This window comes from Eriocheir sinensis, chromosome 13, assembly GCF_024679095.1.
Source record: "Eriocheir sinensis breed Jianghai 21 chromosome 13, ASM2467909v1, whole genome shotgun sequence".
Lineage (NCBI taxonomy): Eukaryota > Metazoa > Arthropoda > Malacostraca > Decapoda > Varunidae > Eriocheir > Eriocheir sinensis.
The window spans coordinates 1,396,966-1,422,879 of record NC_066521.1 but is presented as its reverse complement, the minus strand read 5'-3'; the positions used below and the strand labels follow the sequence as shown (position 1 = coordinate 1,422,879).

General features: G+C 44.6%; 2 protein-coding genes across 4 annotated transcripts in view; one reads left to right on the top strand and one right to left on the bottom strand.

Moving 5' to 3' along the window:
• LOC126997866 (ubiquinone biosynthesis protein COQ9, mitochondrial-like) overlaps window positions 1–5,994 on the bottom strand; it is a 41,336-nt gene extending 35,342 nt beyond the window's left edge. The window contains exon 1 of one of the 3 annotated variants that reach the window (XM_050859080.1): window positions 5,834–5,994. In XM_050859080.1, coding sequence (XP_050715037.1) covers window positions 5,834–5,900 — 67 coding nt within the window. In that variant the 5' untranslated portion in view covers window positions 5,901–5,994. Of the gene's footprint in view, window positions 1–5,785 lie in introns of all 3 variants that reach the window. The other 2 variants (XM_050859078.1, XM_050859079.1) reach the window with 2 other exon arrangements.
• Window positions 5,995–8,329: 2,335 nt separating this feature from the next.
• Window positions 8,330–25,914, top strand: part of LOC126997864 (uncharacterized) — a 37,672-nt gene continuing 20,087 nt past the window's right edge. Inside the window, exon 1 of the mRNA XM_050859076.1 lies at window positions 8,330–9,457. Coding sequence (XP_050715033.1) covers window positions 8,485–9,457 — 973 coding nt within the window. The 5' untranslated portion in view covers window positions 8,330–8,484. The remainder of the gene's footprint in view (window positions 9,458–25,914) is intronic.

The following is a 25,914-nucleotide window of genomic DNA, read 5'->3' as shown; positions in this document are numbered from 1 at the left end:
TCTATATATATATTTCTTGTATTATATATATATATATATATATATATATATATATATATGGATGCATTGACGCTAAATAGGAAGGCAGAGAGGAGGGAGGGATGCAGAGAGGAGGGGGGAAGGGAGAGAGGAGGGAGGAAGGCAGAGAGGAGGGAGGGAGGGAGGCAGAGAGGAGGGGGGAAGGAGGGAAGTCAGAGAGGCGGTAGGGAGGGAGGCAGAGAGGAGGGGGGAAGGGAGAGAGGAGGGAGGAAGGCAGAGAGGAGGGAGGGAGGAGGGAGAGAGGAGGGATGAGGCAGAGAGGAGGGGGGAAGGGAGAGAGAGGAGGGAGGAAGGCAGAGAGGAGGGAGGAGGGAGGCAGAGAGGAGGGAGGCAGAGAGAGGGGGGAAGGAGAGAGGAGGGAGGAAGGCAGAGAGGAGGGAGGAGGGAGGCAGAGAGGAGGGGGAAGGGAGAGAGGAGGAGGCGGGGCAATGGACGTTAGGTTGCTCCTGAGTGATGTCACGTTAGACTGACGTGCTTCCTATTGGCCAGCAGCTCACTCAGGGCGACTGCTATTGGTCGAGATTTTTCTAGCAACATTATCCTAAAAAAAAAAATTCCGCCACACTGCAGTGTTGCCAGATTGGGCTACTTATCGCAAATTGGGCTACTTTTGGGTCTTCTGTGCTACTAAATTTTGACCCCAGGGTGAGTGTTGATTACATATTGTTGTCTAACAAGGTCTTGTCTCATTTCAGTCATTAAAAAAGAACGAAAAAAACATGTTTTATATGACGTGTCAGAGGTGACTTCCCAAATGCATATTTTCCCATAGGGTTATAGTCCATGCTTACATGATTTATCAAAGTCCAGAAATACCCATGACAATGAGATGACTATATATATATATATATATATATATATATATATATATATATATATATATATATATATATATATATATATATATATATATATATATATATATATATATATATATATATATATATATATATATATATATATATATATATATATATATATATATATAGATATATATATATATATATATATATATATATATATATATATATATATATATATATATATATATATATATATATATATATATATATATATTTTTTTTTTTTTTTCTTTTTTTTTTTTCTTTACAACAAAGGAGGCAGCTCAAGGGCACACAAAAAAGGAAACAATAATAAATAAAAAAAGCCTGCTACTTGCTGCTCCTAAAAAAGAACCATAAGAGGTGGCTGAAAGAAAGGTCAATTTCGGGAGGAGAGGTGTCCTGATACCCTCCTCTTGAAAGAGTTCAAGTCGTAAGCAGGAGGAAATACAGATGAAGGAAGACTGTTCCAGAGTTTACCAGCGTGAGGGATGAAAGAGTGAAGATGCTGGTTAACTCTTGCATAAGGGGTTTGGACAGTATAGGGATGAGCATGAGTAGAAAGTCGTGTGTAGCGGGGCTGCGGGAGGGGGGGAGGCATGCAGTTAGCAAGTTCAGAAGAGCAGTCAGCGTGGAAATATCGATAGAAGATAGAAAGAGAGGCAACATCGTGACAGAATTTAAGAGGTAGAAGACAATCAGGAGGAGGAGAGCTGATGAGACAAAGAGCCTTAGACTCCACTCTATCCAGAAGAGCTGTGTGAGTGGAGCCCCCCCACATGTGAGATGCATACTCCATACGAGGGCGGACAAGGCCCCTGTATATGGATAGCAACTGTGCGGGGGAGAAGAATTGGTGGAGACGATACAGAACGCCCAACCTCGAGGAAGCTGATTTAGCGAGAGAGGAGATGTGAAGTTTCCAGTTGAGATTTTGAGTTACGGGATAGGTGTTTGGAAGATTGTGTCGAGTTGATAGGTGGAGAAATTAAGTTTTTGAGGCATTGAAAGACACAAGGTTCCTTCTGCCCCAATCGAAAATGATAGCAAGGTCTGAGGTTAAGCGTTCTGCACCCTCCAGTCTGGAGTCATGTAATTCCTGTTGAGAGGGTCTTCTATTGAAAGAAGTTGAATAATGCAGAGTGGAGTCGTTGGCGTATGAGTGGACAGGACAGTTTGTTATGGAAAGAAGATCATTGATGAATAACAGGAAGAGAGTGGGTGATAGGACAGAGCCCTGTGGAACACCACTGTTGATAGGTTTAGGGGAAGAACAGTGACCATCTACCACCGCAGAGATAGAACGGCCGGAAAGGAAACTGGAGATAAAGGAACAGAGAGAGGGATAGAATCCGAAAGAGGGCAGTTTAGAAAGCAGACTCTATCAAAGGCTTTTGATATGTCTAGCACAACAGAGAAAGTTTCACCAAAACGGCTAAGAGGGGATGACCAAGAGTCAGTTAAGAGAGCAAGAAGATCGCCAGTAGAATGCCCCTTGCGGAACCCATACTGGCGATCAGATAGAAGGTCAGAAGTGGAAAGGTGCTTTTGAATCTTCCGATTAAGGATTGATTCAAAAGCTTTAGATAGACAGGAAAGTAAAGCTATAGGGCGGTAGTTTGAGGGATTGGAACGGTCACCCTTTTTAGGCACAGGCTGAACAAAGGCATATATATATATATATATATATATATATATATATATATATATATATATATATATATATATATATATATATATATATATATATATATATATATATATGTATGTATGTATGTATAGATATACAATATATATAGATAGATGAATAGATAAACATACATGCATACCTGTGTAAATACATACAAACATATGAAGTCATGTGTGATGTGTTTTCCTGAATAGGTCTCTCTCTCTCTCTCTCTCTCTCTCTCTCTCTCTCTCATAATAATGCTATACTTGCATTAGGCACAAGAAAATAACACACACACACACAAATAAACAAACAAACGATTACGTTAGGCTTCAGTCCTCGTGTCCTGTCGCATGGGTCTGGTCAGCAGGGAGAGAGAGAGAAAGAGAGAGAGAGAGAGAGAGAGAGAGAGAGAGAGAGAGAGAGAGAGAGAGAGAGAGAGAGAGAGAGAGAGAGAGAGAGAGAGTGTGGGGTGCTTCCCCACAACGCGTCACGACCACGAAAAAATGCGCAGTATTTTGGGCTGTCATAACTTTTTTATTATTATTAGGAGAGAAATTTTATTACACCACCATATATACTAGATGATTATAAATTTATTACAAAGAAGAAAGACACCATTTCCACCTCTTTTAAATGTCTAAATTTTCCCCGTGCACAGCATCCAGAGAAATATATCGCCACCCGTACTCTAAGGGTTAAACATACAATATCAGTTTCTGTATTGATGTGTATTTACAGTTTGCCAAGAAAGAACGCAGGGGATTTATGGTAATTAAGAGATATTTTCAGGGAAAATCTTGGGTGGTCGACCGACAGTAGAGACATCTGGTGAGCCGTGCCTTTTAATAAGTTCCCCATTAGTCCGCCTTTCTTCGTTTTCTCTAAATCCGTTTCTATATTCTCTAGTTTGGCTCCAAGCAAAGTCACGCATAAGCCACGCCTCTGCCGTGTCTCCTCCCACAAAGTTGCGTTTGAATTGACTTGGTATTATAGACTGTCTACGACAACGACAATGACGACATCAGTGGTACGAGTGGCGGTTAACACGTTCATGTTAGCCCCAGCACGAGAAACACCCAGAGAGAGCTGTTGGGCCCAGGACGGGGTGGGAATGGAAGTCAGGAAAGAATTTGTGAAAAGACTGTGGAATACCAGAAAAAAAAAAAAGTTAATCTAGCTAACAAATGCTTCTAATATACCGAAAAAATAGCATGGGTACTGCATAGGATACTTCTTTTGCTTCACATTTGCGAAGGTTTTAGTTCCTGGTCATACCAATTTACTGCGTAAATGGCTTGATTATGTGGGGGTGCCTTGAAAATTTCTAAGTCCAGTGTTGTTGTATGACACGAGGGCTCTGTGGGCAGACTGAGCCTCTTAGCTGCCTTATACTACACCACAGAAACTAGTTCCTAAGTCAGTAATATCCAAAACGCGCATGGATTATAATGATTTCGGACAAAAAAATTGTCTTTTAAGAGTTTTATATTATTATTTTCTCTATATTAAAGTAACTAATGCCGCAGCTATTTGTATTTTCTAATTTTAAAGGAATACATTCGTAAAATGCTACTACGTGAGGATGTTTCAGTGGCGGCACCTAACGGCGGGTTCCTGAAGTCAGTTGTTTTCAAGCCGCCATGATGGATGGAAGGCCCAACACTCACTCACTCAAAATATCAGTCTACTTTACCTTTCGGTAAGTGTTAACAAAAGGACCGATTACTATCCCAATACCGGGTCCAACAAAGACACGGGCGTGTCACGTGTCACATGGTGTGACAAGCACGTGTCAGAAAACAAACGGATATTGTTCAATGCGCGATACTTATAGTGGAGTTTGAGTAAAATGGAGGCCAGGGTCATACGTAGCAGTCGTTAGGTCACTCCCCCGTCAGTTAACAGCAGGAGCGTCAGTTCTGGATGACAGTTGTCACAAATCTGTTTTATTTTGTACCCTAAACTACTCAGTAAAAATGATCTAGCATCAACTTACAAGAAGTGGATGGGTTAACCATCTGTATTGTACTATATGTAATTATGAAACATGACATTTCCCAAGAGTTGCTCGACTACGGATTGGAGCGCCGGGGGTGGTGGGGTGGGGGTTCAACTACGCTGACCATCCAATTACACGCCCGACACTCGTCAACAGACCCGCTGCGGCGGTTGCTATGTTATATAGGAATAGATTACAAGAGTACACGTTAGGGAATTTCCTTTCTTCAGAGACTAGGGATTTTCCCCGATTTTGGGGATTTTTGTAGGGACATTGTGAAAGCCCATTTTTCAGTGATTTGGCCGTCCACCACCAAAACCACTGTTCCCTACAGGGATTAATCGAGCTAGCGACCACCAAAACCACAGTTCCCTAAAGGGATTAATCGAGCTAACGCCGCCGCCATGCCGCCGCCGCAAAATAGCTCACATTCATTACCTACCTTATGAAACATCACTAGGTCTTCATATATTTTTTCTACAAACGTTTGGTTAGCGACGGTACACTTGGTTAGCAATGGTACGCTTGGTTAGCGATGGTACGTTTGGTTAGCGATGGTATGCTTGGTTAGCGATGGTATGCTTGGTTAGCGATTAGTCCACGCATGTGAGACCAGGTCCACTACGCGTGGTTATTTTATTTTTTTTTAGAACATGCAGCCCAACGGCTGCCGTGCTGAGGGCCAGGTATAGCCCGGGCCTGTTCAGCCCGAGTCCCGGATCTTGAGTCATGGCTCAGGGCTATTTTGGGGTGGTTGGAGATGGTATGCTTGGTTAGTGATTAGCCCACGCATGTGAGTATCCGGTAGGGATTTTCCTTACTTTCGAGAACAGGGAATTTTCCCTAATTTAGGGATTTTTCAAGGGATATTTTAGAAGACCATTTTTCAGTGATTTTGGCTTCCCCCCCAAACCCCGGTTCCCCACAGTTCCCCAGGCTTGCCTTGTGGGGTAGGGGGGGCTGGGGTGGTGGAGGGGGAGAAGTAGTTGCTCCCTAGTTTTACCAAAAAAACAAGAACAAAAGTGAAACCCAGGAAAAGGCAGAGAAAGCACAAAGGAACAGGAAAGGAAGAATAAACATTTACTCAACATGGACTCCACAGTGGGGGCCGTTACAAGGGCTTACCCCACGCCTACTACTGGGGTGGGGTGGGGTTGTGGGTGTAATTCTATAGTAATCCCGAGTGTAGCGGGGAGGGACTCAGGGGGGCGGTGCTGCCTTCTATAACTACCATTAGGGCCTCCAGCACTACCCTGGGTACTGGCAGAGCGTGACGCACCTTGGCCGAGCAACGCGGCGAGGCGCGGCGTGAAGTAACAGGTCACACCCGGCCACAACGCGCCCATGCCGCCGCCACAACTGCCAACCCCTGCGACGCCTACTATTTACGTCACCCTGCCAGCTGCGCGACAACCCTCTCAGGCGCACGGTGCCGTCCTCCTCCAGCCTAGTGTGGTGAGGTTTAATTAGTATGCATGTGAAATTGTAAGATCTTTTTCCATACATGCGACTTTTGAATGTGATTGATTCAAACAAAGCATGGCGATTTGCGGGGAATATATAGGCTATGTGCTATATATACCTAGGTGTACCGTACTGCTTATTTTGGTTGTTTTCGAGTTAAACATTTGTGATGCCTTGAGTAGCATTGGTTTACACTCTGCAAACATACAAAATATGATAATCATTAATTTTACGGTGTGCGTTGCCGTAAGTTATAGATGTGTGCTCATATTTGCATGGTCAGAGCTTGCAACGTCGCCAGATTGTCGTACTCAGACTCGATTGATTTGACTGCATGAGAGTTAATGTTGAGGTCTTACAGATTGATTGATTGATTGATAGTTTATTGTTGCAGGTAAACAACAAGGGAGAAGGGAGGAACATGCCATCCCAACCCCCAGGCAGGACAGAGCTAGTGTGATTATACAACTATTAATCAGAGCTGGGACTACCGATTGACATTTGGGATCGGTACTACCGGCGGTAGATTACTGCTACCGATACCGATCATTCGGTATTTTGAAGAAACTACCGAATACCGCTACCGATCGCATGATTGGCAGTCAATCGGTATCGGTAGATTGAAAGAGCGAGCGCGGAACTTTTTTGTTAAGACTTAAGAGAAGACGACCCCGGCAAAATGAAACGGACAAGTTTCAACACGTTCGAGCGCATCTATGGGAAGCAGTTAGCAGGAAATTCCAGGTATTACTTTGACGTCATCACGCTTAGCCAATCACCGGCCGTTCTGGGCGTTCTCAGCCAATCAGAGGCAGCCACGACCTAGGAGATTCTCGCTCCCGCCAAAAGTTTTGGCGGGAGCCCCACTCTTGTTTGGCCTGCCGACGCGAGTAGCCTACACCTACGCTCTAGCTCCTACGCTCTTGACAACGTGCTCAGCCTCATCGCCTAGTGTTTTAAGTGGCAGTGTTTTTAAGTCCACCCGCCGCGGCAGCAGCACTTAATCGTTTTGTGCTTTTAACTTTTCAAGTGATTTTCCTTTTTTAAACTTTATTTTACATTAAAAAAGTTTTGATCAAGTCAGTGAACTATTTAATCATATTGTTACGAACTTTTTTTCAGTTTGATGTTTATTTTTTGAGGGAGAAATTCATTTATTAAATAAGTTATGTATTTTTGAACTTAAAAAAGGTATTAAAAGACTCTAATTTACTTCTATTCTTAAGTTAACCGAAATAAGAGAGAAATAACTTAAAATGTGTGTTATGGGCCTTTAAAAGCATTTTTTTATTATATAATTATAGAGTTTTTTAATCTACCGATACCGAATCTATACCGATCGGTAGATTTCTGAAAAATCTACCGATCTACCGATACCGATTGGACGCGGCTCGCTACCGACTACCGATACCGGTGGTAGATTTTTTCTACAGAATCCCAGCTCTGCTATTAATACATGTGTAGGTAGCACCATGAAATTAAAAAGATACAATGGTAGGAAGGAAAGCACAACAAGGGAGGGGGCAGTACCTCCCCCTGGACAATAAGACAATAAAATGTGTGGACGGAGAACATTGCCCAAGCACTAGATGGGAATGAATACAGAGATAGAGTAAATACTAGTCCTTAAAGTAAAATTGGTAGAAGTATACCGCTACTATGCTACACTGTAATGCGTTGTTAAATAAATATACAGAGGCATTGTTCGGACGCTCCCGGATCTCACATATCAGCTATATTATATTCTTCAAAGGCAAATATAAGATCAGTCGGGTTCTTGTGAGTGTTTATTCATGTTCATGGTACAGAGCAAGGGCCAAACTACCAGAAGTCATAAAACTACTCCTGGAAATGCCCACCATTCCTACAAAAGCCTAGTCAAATAGGTATGCATGCTTATAGGCCATGAAAATTAATAATACGACCCATTGCTTTTTCATACTATTGGTGATATAAATATATTTTCTGATGCACTACGCCTACGGTATAGAGCAGTCAGTGAGCATGTACGTACTATATATGTTATTTGATCCATGCTGTCCTGGGGAAAAATAACTCGATCTGCAATAAAAGAGAAATGAAAAACAACAAGTGTAACAGTGGAAATCAGAGTAAAAGCTAAAGTGAAGAAAATAAATTAAGGAAGAAGAAAATAGAAAAGCAATAAAAGTCAGTGGAAGCAATTAAAGTGTACAGACAAACAGAGCTCAGGGCAAAGTGAAGTATATAAGTGTATGTACGCCATAAAGTAACCATAAGTGTGGACAGTGAAGTATTTAAGTGTAAAGAAGAACCAAGGAGCCCAAAAGAAGAAGAAGAAGAAGCAGGCAATGTTGGCAGTCCTGACAAGATGGCAGGGAGGGCGCACAGATGAGACTCCTTACTCTGCCTCCGTAGCCGCCACCACCGCCCTCCAATGGCCGTGTATCGCGGTGACACGACGCCGAGGGGCCGTCCCGAGGAAAGATGATGAAGAAAGTGAACTTGTCCCAGTTGCTTAGCCGTTCGCCGCGCCATGGAGGCAGGAGGGCGAGCAGTGCCAATGGCGAGGTGTTCGAGGTGTTCGTGGGGTGCTCCGCCTCGCCGCCCCACCCGGAAAAGGCAGCCAAGAAGAAGACTAAGACTGGCATCCTTCAGACCCTCAAGAAGAAGATAAGCGGGAAGCTTGACTCCTGCCAAGGCTCCCACTGCAGCTCGCCCAAGAAGAGCAAGAGCTTCGAGGGCCTCTCCAACAGCTTCGGGGACTCGTTCTCGCAGTCCATCAGCGAGGAGTCGTCCAGCGATGGCCTCAACACCTCCGGGGGACAGACGCACAAGAGCAAGCTCAACAAGCGCGCCATCCGCCCCATGCACACGCCCGTCACCCGCCAGAACTCCTCGTCGCGAGTGCTGGCGGAGGGCGAGGGCGGCCTGGACACCGTCAGGGCCCCGCCCACCAAGGCAACGGAGGCGGGGGCGCCGGACCAGCCCATCACGGCCCTGTCACTCTTCGGCAAGGCGGCCAACCACATATCAGAGACCACCGAGGTGCTGGCCCTGCCCGACACCTTTGACGGTGGCACGGCGGGTGGTGCTGACGCGGTGCCTCGGGTGCTGGTGGATGCAGTGGGCGGCACCGCTGACCCCCAAGGCGGCGGTGATGGGCAGGATCACGGTGCCATAACGGAAACGTCCTCCCCAGTGTCGTACGGGGAGCTCTGGGGACCCCAAGATGCAAACATTGACGCCAGCAAGCGCAGCCTGGCTGAGGAGCTGTTCCGGCTCGCCAGGTTTGGGTGGTATTGGGGTCCCATTACTCGTGCCGAGGCTGAAGAGAAGCTCATTGACCAGCCAGACGGAGCCTTTCTGGTGCGTGACTCTTCGGACGACAAGTACCTCCTGAGCCTCAGCTTCAGGTCCTACAACAAAACACTGCACACCAGGATTGAGCACAGCAATGGTAGGTGTGTGCAGAGGGGGATTTAATTCTGTTATTTTTACAGTACAGGAAGCAGCTCAAGGGCAAAAGAAAACATTATTTCAGAAAAAAAAGTGTCAATTTACAGTTTCACCCAACCAACGATTTTCTCACGTGCTTCATGTTTTTCTGGTGATAGATGTAGTGAATTGCATGATTTTGTACCTCATTTCCGTCGTAAATGTCAACTTTTTTGAGTTATGCCTCTTTTAACCCTTTCATGCACCACGTCGCGATTCACAGCAAAATGGAATCGTCTACATGAGCTTTTGACTCAAATTGCATCAAAAACGTTTAAAAATTTGCCAAAAATAAAGTATATGTCTTTCAGAATTGCATCTTTTTTTTTTTTTTTTTTTTTTTTTTTTTAGCATCAAAGTGAAAGATCCAAGCTAGACCTATAAATAAACTGATTGTCAACTCTCTTGTGCCGTTGGATTTGAAGAGATAATTGTCCGTGGTTTAGTTGCCTCTCAGCAGGCAGCCTGTGAGTGTGACTCGTCCCTTTAATTTTTTATTTTTTCAGTCGGTTAACTTAATTATTTATTTGCATTTCTTGATATTTTTTTCTTAAGGCAGAATAATCTCTTCCAAAACCAATGATAGTATATAATAATGCCAGGAAAAAAGAATACCTGTGGGTGAAATCGATAACATGATAAAAATTTTCGCCACACGGTCTGGCCATTCCGCGAGGACCCCCTAGGGAGCCCCAGACGGATGTCGCACTGGAAAGAGAAACTTATTAAACTTTTGGTGCGTGAAAGGGTTAAAGTTATGCTTATCCCCTGATTCTCTCAACGATCTTGGGGGACCTGTGGGAACTCGGGTTTTTTGGGTGGGGGAGCATGAAATTGAGTAATAGGCATTTCAAATGAGGTCGAGAAAACAAAAGAATCACATTAAAACACCAGTGAAAAGGCAAATATAACAGTTTAGGTGGCGGTGGTGGAAGAGGCCATTGGGAGGTGAGCAGTGTTGCCAACGATTTGCTACATTTAGGAAAAATAGCTGCGGCCACGGGAAGGTGAGCAATTGCCAACGAACTGCTACAGAGCACAAGTGACTTTTCTGGGAAAATCACTATTGAAATACCCTGGCCGAACATTTCTAATTTTCCTAGCTGGAACCGTAACTTAAAGATTTCTATTAATTATTTTCCACAACCTAAAATATGCATTTGTGGCGATTGATGACGGGATAGGCATAACTTGAAAAGTAGACATTTGCGATGGAAATGAGGTAGAAAATCATTCAATTCACTACATGTATAACCAGAAAAACATAAAGAACATGAAAAAATCATTGTTTTCGCGATATTCAGGAAATGATAACCACAACAACGGCATTACCTTACTGGCGAGATGTTGATGGTTGTGGCGCTACTGCTGCCTCTCCTCATAAGTACAGGGAAGTTTACAGTCTGGGCACTGTACTTTTAGAAGAAGGACACCATGACCTCTATAAAAAAGTGGAGTGCAGCTTTGTCGTCCAGATAAAATTCTTTAATAGACTCCCAGTAGTTGTCCATACAACCAGCACACACCATGCCCATCTTTAAACTGACTGGCAAACACTAAATCCTACTGCACGAATAGCCCGTAGTTTCGAAACACCAAACACGGTATTTCTTTAAAACTACTACTCTACCCCCCCCCCCCCCACACTCTGTCCCGCGCTGGGTATTCCAATTAATGCCCCACGCCGCATGTCGAATATATTTAAACTACTCCAACCTAACTTTTAACTGACCCCCCTCCTAACCAGGGGGGGGCTGCACCCCCATGGATCCCCTCACATTATAACAATCTTGGGGGACCCGTGGGGGTAAATATGGAGAATCACTACGCACCTCCAATATTGCTCCCACGGCAATAATAACCTTTCCAAAGTATCACATACTGTTGTACAGTTGTCCCTCAAATAGTACGGGGGTTAGGGACCCAGGAACCCCGTACTATCTGAAAATCCTTAAAAATTAGTGCCCCCCTTAGAAACACTCCTACGAAATCCGGGTCCCCCCCTGGCTCAGCTGTTACCCGCGGGCCTAAGTTGCCAGTTATGCATTTTCTGCTGCAGTCACAGTGCAGTGTTATCACGCTGAGGCTGTCGAGGAGGGCGAAGCCCCGCCAGTTAAGCCCCGTTCACACTGTGCCGACTCTTGGCCAAGACAACCCACGACTCTAGGGTACACGAGGTCTTGGGTATTGATGTGAAAGGGTCGGGCATGTCTTGAAAGAGGTCTTGAGACTGCTGCGCCGACGTCGTGACGGGAGTCTGGAGTTGTGAGGGTTAGCGCAAAAAAGTATTCCATGCTAAACTTTCACGACAAGAGTCGGCAAGTGTCTGGACCAACCGTCACTTCCGGTTGAGGTCTGGGGCAGTCGTGACGACTGTCGGGGCCATTTTTCAAAATTTTACTGTTTCTTGTCGGCACAGTCGTCTGTGCCGACAACTTAAGAATGATGAGGGACTGTCGTGATGACAGTCTTCGCCTAATGAAGGACGTTCGTGATGACTGTCGGCTCAGAAATATTGGCTAACACTGCCGCCATGAAGAAATTTAAATTTTATTTTGCAATCACAAGCACAATAACAACTTCTGGGCATGGTTACGTTTCGCTGGCACAAGCTTGGGACCCACAGAGTACGCACGTACTCCTTTTGCCTCGATCTCTCTTGTGTTGAATGACACAACTAGGGTTGCCACCCTGAGGTGAGAAAAATGTGGAATGCAACATCTCACTCTCCAATACGGAATTGATCCATATTTAAAGGAACGGGTGGCAACCCTAAAATTTCTGGAGCATGCAATGAGTGACAGCTGCAGCACGCTGCTGGTGGAGGCAAGAGGGAGGGGGAAGGGACGTTACGTCGCATATTTTACACATATTTTAGGACGAACCTTTGACAAATTTTACGGGCTGGTTTTGTGATTAACCGAAAAATGCGCTCACTACAATTTTCAGATACTGAATTTTATCTGCTTGACCATTCAGATAACAAAATAGCGTACGGAACAAATGCCATTCCATATTGGTTCAAAACGGAACGATACATTTCATTCTCGAATACAGAGTGACTCCGTATTTTAACCCCTTCGCGCCGGATGTTCAAAAAGCCCGCCTGGCTGATATACGGCGTTCTCGGCTGCGTGCTACCGCGCGCGGGAAACCTGAGCCGGCATGTATCTGCTTGTCGCCTCCGTATATTATGCTGCTGAAAGCCCGCATTACATGTGTCCCGTATTTGCAAAGCAGCATACACGCCGAGTCAACATATACCTGCTATACATAATATAAATTGTGTCAACGCGAAATAAAAAAAAAAGCGAAATAAAGAAAGGGGAGAAAGGGGCAAGGGGGAAAGAAATAGAGAAAGCAGATGATTGTGTAGAGGAGGAAGAATGTCGAGAAATTATCAGCAAATACAACTCTGTTATCATCAGTCAGAGAGCTGCCAGATACTCCTTTGTCATCACAGACAATGTATGTGTGTGTGTGTGTGTGTGTGTGTGTGTGTGTGTGTGTGTGTGTGTGAGAGAGATAGGCAAGGAGTGGTGGTGTTGGCACCTTGGTGTCTGGGAGAGAGAGAGAGAGAGAGAGAGAGAGAGAGAGAGATAGGCAAGGAGTGGTGGTGTTGGCACCTTGGTGTCTGGGAGAGAGAGAGAGAGAGAGAGAGAGAGGTGGGCGAGACGTGATGGTGTCGGTGCCTCGGTGTTTGAGAGAGAGAGAGAGAGAGAGAGAGCCAATGAGACTTCCTAATTTTAGACACAAGGCTGGAAGAAGGCGGTGCATACTGTAGCTCATATTTTGTGATTGGTGGGAACAAGGATGGTGGGAGGAGCAATAGGATTTCAAGGACAGCATACGGCGTCTTTACTTAGTAAGCAACACAAAGTACGGGACAACTCAATAGAAGAAGAAACAGAATAGAAATATGACGCCTACGTAGGCGCCATCGTATATGCTACTGGGGCTTCATGACGCCTACGTAGGCGTCATCGTATTGAAAGGGTTGAGGAACGGCAAGGCGAAGCCCCCCTCAGTTAGCTAGGATGTAAAGTTCGGTTGGAATAATTTAAATATGCTCCCCCACCAGAACCCCCCGAACTCTCATGGGTCCCCCAAGATTGTTATGTGGGGGAGGGGGGGTCCAGGGTGGGCGAAGCCCCCCTCAGTTAACTAGGTCATAAAGTTCGGTTGGAATAATTTAAATGTACTACCCCACCAGTACCCCTCGAATTCTCGTTATATTGGGGGGGGGGGGGTCCATGGGGGGCCAAGCCCCCCTTGGTTAAGAGGGGGGTCGAGGGGAGCTTCGCTCCCTCCCTCAGTTAGAGGTTAGGTTATGTAAAGTTGGGTTGGGGTAGTTTAAATATATTTGACATTCGGTTTAGGCCATTGGAATACCCAGCATGGGGGGGGGCGGCGGTGGGGTGAAGCAGTAGTTGTAAAGAAATATCGTGTTTGGTGTTTCGAAACTGCGGTCCATTCGAGCAGTAAGTTAGTGTTTGCCAGCCAGTTTAAAGACGGCCACGGTGTGTGCTGGTTGTACGGACAACTACTGGGAGTTTATAAATCAACTTTATCTGGACGACGAAGAAGTCATGGTGTCCTTCCTTTAGAAGTACGGTGCCCAGACTGTAAACTTCCCTGTATTCATAGGGAGGAGAGGCAGCAGCAGCAGTAGTGCCACAAAACCATCAACATCTGGCCAGTAATTAAGGTAATGCCGCTGTTATGGTTTTCATTTCCTGAACTTGGCGAAAGGAACGATTTTCTCTTGTTCTTCATCATTTTCTGGTGATACATGTAGTGAATTGAATGATTTTGTACCTCATTTCTGTTGCAAATGTCTACTTTTCTAGTTATGCCTCTCTTCTAGTTATGCCTATCCCATCTAGGAAAGTTAGAAATCTTTGGCCAGGGTATTTCAATAACGATTTTCCCAGAAAAACTCCCCCTTGTGCTATGTAACACTTCGTTGGTAATACTGTTCACCTTCCAGTGGCCGCAGCTATTTTTGCTAAATGTAGCAAATCGTTGGAAACACTGCTTACCTCACAATGGCCGCCTCCATCGCTCCCACCAAAACAAATGTTGGCTATGCCTTTTCACTGGTCTTCTAATGTGATTCTGTTGATTTCTCGACCTCATTTGAAATGCATATTTCTCGACCTCATTTGAAATGCATATTAGTCAATTTCATGCTCCCCCACCCAAAAAACCCGCGTTCCCACAGGTCCCCCGAGACCGTTTAGGGCAGGGGATAGGCATAACTTGAAAAGAGGCATAACTTGAAAAGTAGACATTTGTGACGGAAATCAGGTACAAAATCGTGCAATTCACTAAATCTATCACCAGAAAAACATGAACCACGTCAGAAAATTGTTGGTTGGGTGAAACCGTAAATTGACCGTGAATACCTTTCTCGAACGCTGTGGGGTGGTTTCAGCAGCTGTTTTGGCTTGTCTCTTGGGTTCCATGCACACACACACACACACACACACACACACACACACACACACACTCCTGTGCTGCAACTGGTTAGAGCACTGCGCTGTCAGACTTCACGGTCTGACCGGGCGGCGGTTCAAGCCCGCTCAGGCCAGATTCTTTCCGATGACTAGGAGTGGTTACTGTCCCCCCTTGAGCAAGGGGGATGGGGTGTGTGGTGTGTCCTGGCAGCACCCAGAGATCCACGATAAAGAGCACTTGCTCATGTTGGGAGGGTACCTGCTGGCGATTAAGAGTCCAACACGTGATCAGGCCGTGGTGGTAGATAACACACACACACACACACACACACACACACACATCCTCCACCCAGACAGCTGCAGAAAAGGAAAAAACAATTACACAAAACCAATCACACAGGAAAGGGCTTTTTTTTTTACTGTATAATTTCTTGAAACTCAAAAATGACATGTTTTTCTCTCAACACAGTAACGATGTTATGCATGTCCCCAACTCAATGCTCCAAGTGTGAGAAAAGAGGAAGCGAAAAAAAATATACTCTCAAGGTTTCGCTAAGCCGTTAACTTTAGCGTGGGATATCTTGTGTGCCATAATACCACTTCCACTCAGTTCTGGGCACAATGACTGTCATTTCCATTCCTTTCTCATCATTAAGACTGGTTTCGCCAAGAAAAAAAAATCGAAGATGTGGCCGGCACTGGCAAAATCACAAGGTGTCATATTTGCTGGCGCTTTACGGGTTAAAACTGTAGTGAGCGCATTTTTTGGTGAACCACAAAACCTGTCCATAAAAATATGTTTGTCAAGGGTTGTCCTGAAATACGTGTTGTAACGTCCCTCCCCCCCTTCCTCCTGTATTTACCAGCAGTGGGCAGTGGCTGTCAGTCATGGCAGGCTAGAGAAATGCAGTAAACCCTCAGTTATCCGGGTGCACCATATCCGACCTCGCCCGTATCCGGGAGTTTTCTAAAATATTTGATTAAAAAAAAAATGTCGCGTGCCGCCAAAAGTCGTTCAAATTCCCTGCGCGATGCCTCTGAGCTCTGCCTGGGCGGCGAACCGCACCCATAAGGCACGCCCCAGCTTGCACGTAGCAATGATATTGACATCCTGGTGCGAAGGTTTGCTGGAAAGCTGTGTGCTTTGCAGTACAACTGGCACGTAAACGTTCTTGCCGAGCGCTACAGACCATATCGAAGTGACTAGAGTCAATGCAGTGCAGGTTTAAATGGCGGGATTGTCAAAGGATGGATAGCGTGATGGCGCCGCGTGCAGGACGATGCGAGTTCAATCCCCGCCCGGTGCCACCAAGCTAGGATTTTTCAGCCGCCGCTGAGTGGCTTAATACTACCCACATGCTGTCCAGAAGACCACCTATCAACCTGGATTCCAGATTCTAGGATTAAAGATGAGCTCCGGGAGGGCAGCATGAGCCAATGCAAAATGGCGCCACTATAAAACACGCGCCTGCGCTAGAACGGGCTGGGCCGACCACCAGGCCCCACCGGGAAGAAGCCTTGGGCCGACCATCAGGATCCACTGGGAAGAAGCCTACTGGCGCAATAGGCCACAACGTAAAAAAAAAAAAAAAAAAACTTTGAACCCTAGCTTAAGCCTTGATGACTGCCTAAATCCAGACTGGACTAGGTGAGTATGGCTCCGTCTCCGTGGAGAAGGTGTTCGAGTCTGCTAGTACTCCTGCGGGAGTGAGGGCGGAATAAGAAATGCGGATAAGTACCGCCCTCGGTCCGACATGTGAAAGAAGGATTTTACCATTCTTACGGTAGGGCGAGTAAAGGGGCCCACAGGGGTTCGGGAGTCCCGATGGCCAGCTTGATTTGGAGGTGCGGGCTGGCTGTAAATCGTGGTTACTTCTTGTGGCTGGCCTCCCCGTGGTCCCACTGGATGCACTGTGCAGGGGGTACCCGCCCCCCCCTGGCTCGCAAGGGCAACACAGTGTAACTAAACAGCCACAGATCACCGCACAAGTGGATGCGCCAGATTGTCATTGACTCCTTGGTTGTCCTCCCCACTCTCACTCAGAGTGGGGCGGCCTGGTGTACTTGCCCGGCGTCTGTGGGCCTTCGGGCTCATTGCTGGGCTTAAAAGGGTAGCGCACTGGGGTGCCTGCCCGGGCGTCCTTTTAGAAGCCTGCTCTGAGCACTTGATGCCCGTTGCCAGCCCGGGCCGCTTCGGGTATTGCTCTGGTATGCCTTCTGGTTGACCCGGGTGGTAAAGCCCGCGGTGCTCGTAGCCACAAGGTTGCTAACGCAGCTACGCAGCGATAAAGCCGTGGGCGCGCACCCAAGAACAGCACAGAGCGTTGGCCTTCCAGTTTTGTAAAACTGGACCCGTAAAAAGTTTCTTATGGCAGTGCTGGGTTTGCTAGAAAGCCTACGTGGTAAACGCGATGGTGCAGACTTGGGCGGTTAAGCTTCCACAAATACCTTGGCTTTGCTGGGTTGGGTCCAGGCCCTGCTGCTGTGATTGGCCAGGCAGAGAACATTAGCTGCTTCCTGTGAACACGGGGCTAGGCACCCCAGCAATGGGTTAGCGGCTGAGGCTGTCGCGCCTAATTGCCGAATCCCAAGTAACAGATCCCCCTAAGGTGCAGCAGGACTGTGATAAGCCAGGGAGAGATTGCTGTGAGTGCTAACTGTGACGACGCTGCTCGAACCCTTTTCTCAGCGCCCAGAACACGTCAGTCGCGCACATTTCACTCCCTTGTGCAGACTGACTGCTACAAAGCCATGGGGCGTACCATATTATGAGTATGGACAGAAGCACCTATGCAGTACTCTGTCGTTGCCTTTATGCAGGGGTCGGCAACCTTTGGCACGCGTGCCAGACTTAGCACGCAGAGTGCTTGCCTATGGCACACCACGTGATTCGAAGAAGCAAAGAAAAAGTTAAAAAACAGAATAATGAGAGAGAGAGAGATAGAGAGATGTGAATTGTACATCCTTACTTTTATCACAGTTTAAGTTTTCGAACGATTTTAAATCATTCTTTCCTTTGATACATTGAATTAAAACAAAAATGTTTCGTACCCGCGATGAGGAATACGTGAGTACAACGAGATGTAAACGAGTATGAGACACGTTGCCCCCAGCCGCTGCTGACGCATCAGTCACGCAGCGGCAGCGTTGCTATTTCTGCTTTAGTAACTATTTAGCCGCCGTGAGTGACACTCTTTCTAGTTACTGTCGCCATGGCTACTGCGAAAAAAGTCAAGCTTGATGTCCGATCATTTCAGTCATCATGGACAAATGACTTTGGATTTATTCAGCAGAATGATCGTGCTGTGTGTGCTCTCTGCTGCGAGAATGTCGTGTGCCGCACATCGAGTGTTAAAAGACACTTTGAAACAAGACAGGAGAAGACTTTCAAGGACAGTACAGACAAGGGTGAAGCGATTAAGAAAGCAGTATCGCGCTATGAGAAACAAAGTAATGTGTTTAAGAACCTGAGTGCTAGCAAAAACAATGCAACTGAGGCCAGTTACAAACTAGCTCTGTGTATTGCCAAGCATGGAAAGCCTTTTACTGATGGAGATTTTATAAAAGCAGCTTTCCTAGAGTGCTCTGAGGTGTTATTTGATGGCATATCAAACAAACACATGATCATCTCAAGGATAAAAGACATGCCTGTCTCAGCTAGGACCGTGGAGAGACGTATTTCTGAAATGGCTGCTAATGTAAGTGAGCAGCAAACTGTTGCTTTAACAACTACACCTGTGTTCAGTGTGGCCCTGGATGAAAGCGTGGATGTAAATGACATTCCCCGCTTGGCTGTTTTTGCCAGGTATAGTGACACAGAGATACACAAGGAGCTGTGCTGTCTTAAACCTATGTGTGGCACTACCAAGGGAGCGGACATACTGAAGACATTCACTGATCATTTTGAGGACAGAGGGGTTGACATAAGAAAGATTTTTGCAGTTACAACAGATGGTGCCCCTGCTATGATAGGAAAAAACAAGGGTTTTACTAAGATGGTTGAGGATAAAATTGGGCACCCCATTTTGAAATTGCACTGCATAATTCATCAAGAAAATTTATGTGCCAAGATCTGGAGCTCTGATCTCAACAAAATGATGGCTACTGAAGTAGTGAATTTTCTTGTTGCACACTCTTCTCTTACATACAGGCAGTTTCAAGCTTTCCTTGAAGAGGTGGACAGTGCTTACAAAGATATACCCTTGCACAGCAGTGTTAGCTGGTTAAGCTGTGGGAAGGTATTGGAGAGGTTTGTGGAATGCTTTGATGAAATAAAGATTTTTTTATCAGAAAAAGGTCAAGACTATCCTGAGCTGACAGAGACTGGACTGTGAAACTTATGTTTCTCTCAGACATCACCAAACATCTAAATGACCTCAGTCTTATCTTGCAAGGTGCAGGAAAAACATTGATGGATTTGTATGATATTTGGAAGGCATTTGTTGCAAAGCTTGCAGTTTACTCATCAGATATCAAAACTGGTTCTTTCCGTTACTTCAAAAACTTGAAGAACTTATCTGCAATTCATCCTGTCAACACTACTGATCTTCAGGTGTACATGCAAGAATTAAAGTCTGAGTTCTCAATCAGATTTCAAGATTTCCAACACATTGGCCCAGTGTTTTCGTTTTTAATCAGACCAGACACCTTTAAATACAGTGAGTTGGATGAGTCTCTCTTTGAGTGGATGGAAACTGAGGAGTTGGAAATGCAGTTGATTGACCTTCAGGCCTCATCATTGTGGTCAGCTAAATTTAAAGATCTTCGAGAAATATTGGAAACTAGTATGAATGATCATGCAGCCTCCATATTAAGTTCCTGGACTTCACTGCCTGATAAATTCAATTGCATGAAGAAAGTAGCTTTTGCATTGCTATCAGCATTTGGATCTACATATCAATGTGAGCAGATATTTTCTCACATGAGGCACGTCCTCAACCCCCATCGCAGCAAGCTTACAACGGATCATTCTGACGGTTGTGTGAAGCTCAAGGTGTCCAGATACTCACCTGAAATTTCAGCTTTGGCCAAAGGGAAGCAAGGGCAAGGATCGCATTAATATTGTGAGTATAAATTAAAAAAAATAATATATTTTTAGTTACAAGGAATGCTGATTGCTACAAAAATGTAACATTTATGTTATACATGTGCAGGAAAATACACTTTAGTTATAATGGTCACTACATACTCTATGTCTATGATTATGATCTCAATTTCCATAGGACGTATGCTTTATAATGTGGGAAAAAATAACACCTGGCACGCAAGGTAGTAAAAGAAAAGGCATTAATTAGACTTGGCACTCTATGATCAAAAGGTTGCTGACCCCTGCCTTTATGCCAGGCAATGATTGAAATATGGGTTTTCGGGTCCATAGACTTAACCTACACCATATCCGGGTTTTTCCCATATCTGGGTGCTCCCGTGGCTCTATTAACCCGGATACGAGAGGGCTTACTATACAGTCCAGTCGCATATGACACAGATTTGTAAGGCGCGGTTTCCTATGACGCGGTATGGTTTCAGAACCATGTGTTCAGATCACACGGGTAAAACCATCTGTGATGCGGTTCGTGGTCTCTCCTGGCCAAACGAGTGCAGAGTTGCCAGGTTGGATTTTTTTTTCCAAAGGGGAAAATCTCATGGTGGCAGTTGAGTTGGTTTTTGGGAGGATTTCTATCCCGTCTCTCTCTCTCTCTCTCTCTCTCTCTCTCTCTCTCTCTCTGCATATTTTTGTATTCAGCAAGTTACAAATTATCCTCACTATCAGAATGATCACACAGCCAAAATTTATAGATTTAGACAAGAAGAATGTTCGCAGTTGGCTGCCGTGGCCCTCACTCAAATTCCAAGTCACAGTCATGCACTCCCCGACCGCTCCGCATCTCTTCCTGTCAATCTTTCCCCCTCCTTTGCTCCTTTTTTCATGTAAAGTGGACCTGGCCCAACAGGCAAAAAAGAAAGCGATCTGGCTAACTAGGCTACTAAAATTTACAGCAGGCTGCTTCTGCACATCAGCCTGCTGGCAAACTGGCTTTTAAAAATCTAAATTGGTGTTCCCAGAGCCTTTCCTTTCTTTTGTCTTTCTCGCTGCCCAGTCCAAAAGGGAAGAAATCAGAGACACGGTGTATAAGGAAACTAACGAGAGGGAGAGAGAGAGATCTTTGAAAGTGGTTGGTCACCACTAATTATTGCATAAATATGCTTGCTAAATAATATTTTTGTCGACTTCGGGTTGGCGGGGAAAGTAAATGGTTGGGCGGAATGTGGCGGCATGGCGGGTCCCGACCTGATGAGTACACGTCTAGGGGCCGCTTTCAGTCACTTTGTTTGTTTTGAACGTTACCAATGGCGGCGATCGACGCTATAGTTTTCCACGTGAAACTGGCCTATGGGGTAGTGGTGGCTGCAGAGCAAGTGAGAGGTGTTGAGAGTGTGTGCATGGCAAGGTGCGGGGCTAGGCTAACCCCGCAGCCACCACTACCCCATCGGCCAGTTTTACATGGAAATACTATAACAGCGATCACCGCCATTGGTAACGATCAAAAGAAACAAAATTACTGTGAAAGCGGCCCTAGTAGTGAACCCCCCGGCCCCCGCACGGCAAGGAGTCAGCTGGCTTACCACGCACATGCTGCACAGTGGCTTGCAAGCCTGCTGGGAAACCCACGGGCAAGATTAAATTCGCCCATTGACGTACGAGCAGAAACTGGACATCATCAGGAGGATATTGAGAGAGTGATGGGCGGGAAACAATGAATTTTCCCCGTGTGTGAGCGCAGGTGGGATAAAATGACGGCTAGCCAGTACCAAATTGTATTTTCCCCATACGTACTGAGTGAAAAAGTGGGTGTTGGCGGTGGCCGAGTGGATAAGGTGGTGAGCGTGGGGTCGGACTGAACAGCATCAAAAGACAGGTAATGCCTACCGGTGCACTCAGGCTAGAACGAACGAAAAAAAAAAAAGGTGTGGGTGGGGCAAAATGGCAAGGGCCAGAACCAAGTTGTATTTTCTCCATAGGTTTAGTTAATTCCTGTGACGCGGTTTCCTATGGCGCGGCCGTTGCTCAGAACCAATTAACCGCGCCATATGCGACTCAACTGTATTAAGGTTGCCATCCATTCCTTAAAATATGGATTCGTTCTGTATTGGAGAATATGATGTTGCAATCCTTATTTTTTTTTAGCTCAAGGTAGCAGCCCTAACTGAGACTTCCCATAGTTTTCTGCTTTGAGAACTCTCATCTTGTGGTGAACAAAGGGAATCCACTCTCACGTCTTCGACTTGTACAAAGAGACACGCTAGTCCTTGTCAAAAGACTGACTTCGTCTGCTAGGCTGACGTCAGTCGATAGAGTCGGTCTATCGGCATCCTCCCCTCCCCTTTATGAGCCGTCACCCGGTAAGGGCATAGCTGGGCGTTATCGCGATAAGTTATCGCGATACTTTATCGCTGATAACAAAATCGGGTTATCGGCCATCCGCTACTTATTTAAATATATATCGGTATCTTCGTTACTTTTGTAACCAAACTAGCAATAATCGCTACTTTTTTCCGCTTCAGAAAAAAAAATCGTTGTCTCCTCCCTACTGCGCATGCGTGGCCCGGGCGCCCGGTGTTGTATGAAAAAACTTGGGGTATGAAATATCTTCGGTGAAGAGATTTCATACTTAGATCATCAACATTAAAGCACTTGGTTCTTTTTTTGTTGGACTCAAAAATCATTATATTAAAGAGAAAAATCATTTAACTTTGCCCAAAAAATGATTATTCACTGCCTCAAATTTGATATTCCATATTCATTTGTGAGCATGCCATGGTATTGAAGGCACCCGGTGTTGTATTATTTGGTGTCCCATCATCAAAAGCTGGCGCTTTTGTTTACAAACACTGGCCTCTCGTGAACTGCGCATGTTCAGACCAGTAAACGTAGCCCTGTAAAGTCTCACAAAGCTTTTTAGCACATTAAGAGTTGCTGGAAGGCTGAATCAGACATACAGTACCACCATCCTTGCTGTTTCTAGAACGACACTCTGTACATATAAATACAACTCGTACAGAGTGTCGTTCTAGAAACAGCGGTTATGGTGGTAGTGGTACTGTATGTCTGATTCAGCCTTCCAGCAACTCTTAAGGGAGGCGATGCAGGTTTTTTTGTTAATAGGATTATCTCAACGGATATATCACAGCGCAAATGTCTCATTATGCTACTCATCCCTAGGGAATATTATTGCTCTATGATCAAATGTTTCTTTTATATCAATTTTTTACTCCGAAAATTACTCGAAAAAAGCATTTTTAGGCATTATTAAAGTGAATGCGTAGAAGACACCATCATTCACAAATCGTTTTCCTTTATATATTGTGTACATTAAGTATTAATCTACATTTGGATGCATCATAAAGTTGCTACATATGTTTGTATTAAAGTTATGATTTTTTTTTTTTTTTTTTTTTTTTTTTTTTTTGTGTGTGTGTGTGTGTGTGTGTGTGTGTGTGTGTGTTATTAAACCTTGTCTGTGACCAACTCTTGACACATATATTCATATCCATGCATCCAAATGTAGATTATACAATGTACTATTAGAAAATGGAAGCAGATTGGCAATCAGAGTTATGAAATTCCTTCCACATCGATTTGAATTCCAAAAAAACTAGTTTTGAGATACAGGGCTTTTTATTCAAACATCTTATATTTCCTCCTCCTGCCATATCCTTACAAATTCAGTTTTATTTACTAAATTAACTTAATACAACACAAAAAATAGGCATAATCATATATACAATTGTTGATTTCAGTCATCAAAGTGGTGTCAAAATTCACTGAGCTCCAGGCTCATATTCATCACCAGTGGTGATCCTTTTCTTTCTTTTCCTACGGACTTTACTACTTTCACTTTTCCTCTTCCTGTTGTTTGACAGCCTCATGAGCCTCCTTCATGCTATTTTTATAGAAAATATATATTTTCTTCATTGTGTACTTCATGTGATCCTCATAACTATGTGAGCTCAGGGATGGTCTCTTGAAGCTCCCATTTAGAGAAAAATCCGGCAAACCCTTGGTTGTGGAGGAGGGTGTGAAGTACAAAGTAGAGATTATTCTCAGAAAATTTTAATTTTCTTGTACATCAGGAGCAGTGCGTGGTGTAAAAGTTTCTGGGTTTTCGCAGGAACAGGGCATCTCTACCTTACAATCAATTCCCAGATTATCCGCCTCCTCAGTGAAGTCAGTGAGACACACCTTGCATTGTGCCTTAGAAAATAGTTTCCGTAAGCCATATTCAGGCAAAATGGCATCTTGATTACCCTCAGTAGGAGGTGGTGCAGGTGGCAATGAAACCGGTGAACAAAATGCCAGTCAGGAATGGAGCTTGCAGAAAGTAGCTCATCAGATGGTGGTGGATAAGTGGATGGTGGTACAGGTAGTGGTGATTGTGTTGGCGGTGATGTAGAGGTAAATGGAGGAGAAGGAGGTGGTGGAGAAGTGGATGGTGGTAAAGGTAGTGGTGGTTGTGTAGGTGGAGATGTAAATGTAGAAGGGGAGGCAGTGATGGAGGCTGCTCTCCTCGCCTTCCGGCGCTGTTTCAGCCTTTTATTTGATGGAGGCATTTATTGGAAAGAAAATAAGAAATGTAACACAACAATGACGCATCAAATAAGGGAAATAACACATTTTATTTGCAGTAATATTCATCAGCACTTACCCCGGCAAAGGCCAGCGTACTACTGAAGCTTCAAGGTCGCTGTGTGCTTGGCGTCACTGCATGAGTAGCCAAAGAGTGTCTTATCCCAATGTTTTTTACTGCATCATTCTATCTTCATTAGTAACGCAACAGTGATGAAAATAATGTATTATGTTATAGTGACTGCGAAGAGGAGCACAGGCATTTAAATGGTAGAGCATTTAATGGAATTAAAGGGCTTTACACTTCTCACCGGGGTGTAAATAGTCCCCCTAGATATCGCCCACACCTTACGTTGTCCGAAAACACAGTATCACAGAAAATTTTATTTTTCACCAAAATTGCTTGAAACGTCTCCCTTAATTATGGCTAAAAAGCTTTGTGAGACTGTACAGGTCTGCGCTTGCTGGTCTGAGCATGCGCAGTTCACGAGAGACCAGTGTTTGTAAACAAAAGTGCCAGCTTTTGACGGTGGGGACGCCAAATAACACAACACTGGTTCAGGTGTTTCTAGTATTACCGTCCATAGGTACGTGTCAACGTGTGGTTTTCAGGTTTTGTAAGTTTTCTAAAATACAGATAATGAAAATTTGAATTCATTTATGTTTTATATTTGAAATATCAATATAGTATCGTTTTCGCCTATTGGACTTATCGCTAGCTAGTATCAGAATTGTGGATTTATATCGGGTATAGGTTATCGCCTATATTTGTGTCTCCAGTTAATGAATATTAGTTATCACCGATAAGGTTTTCCATTATCAGTTATTGGTTATCAGGAATAAGGTTTTCTGTTATCGTGCCCAGCTATGGGTAAGGGTCTGTGGTGCCTCCTCGGAGGGATGTACACACTTGACCCTGACAGCCTTCATATAGCCCGTGTCCCCACCCATGAGGTGGTGAAAAAAAAAAAAAAAAGTCATGTCAGCATTCAAAAACCTGGGATTTTGGAGATTTTATGATTTTGTAATTTTGGATAAAGGATTCTAAACCTGTATTAACTTGCACCGGTAAATGTGCCAGAAAGATTACATTGAGTTGTTTCATTGATGCAACGCCAAGGATAAATCTCAAACTATTTTAGTGGATTTGTGAAAGTAACTGAATTATGTCACTATTAACAGGAAAGGCATATACTACAAAAGTTATGGTGGTCGGATAAAAATTGACTAAGTCAGACACTTTTAAACTTTGAAAGGCTGCATCTCAAATCATGAAAATTTGCTATAATGTTTCATTTAAATAATTAGAGAAAAAAAGATACAAATTCAATTTGA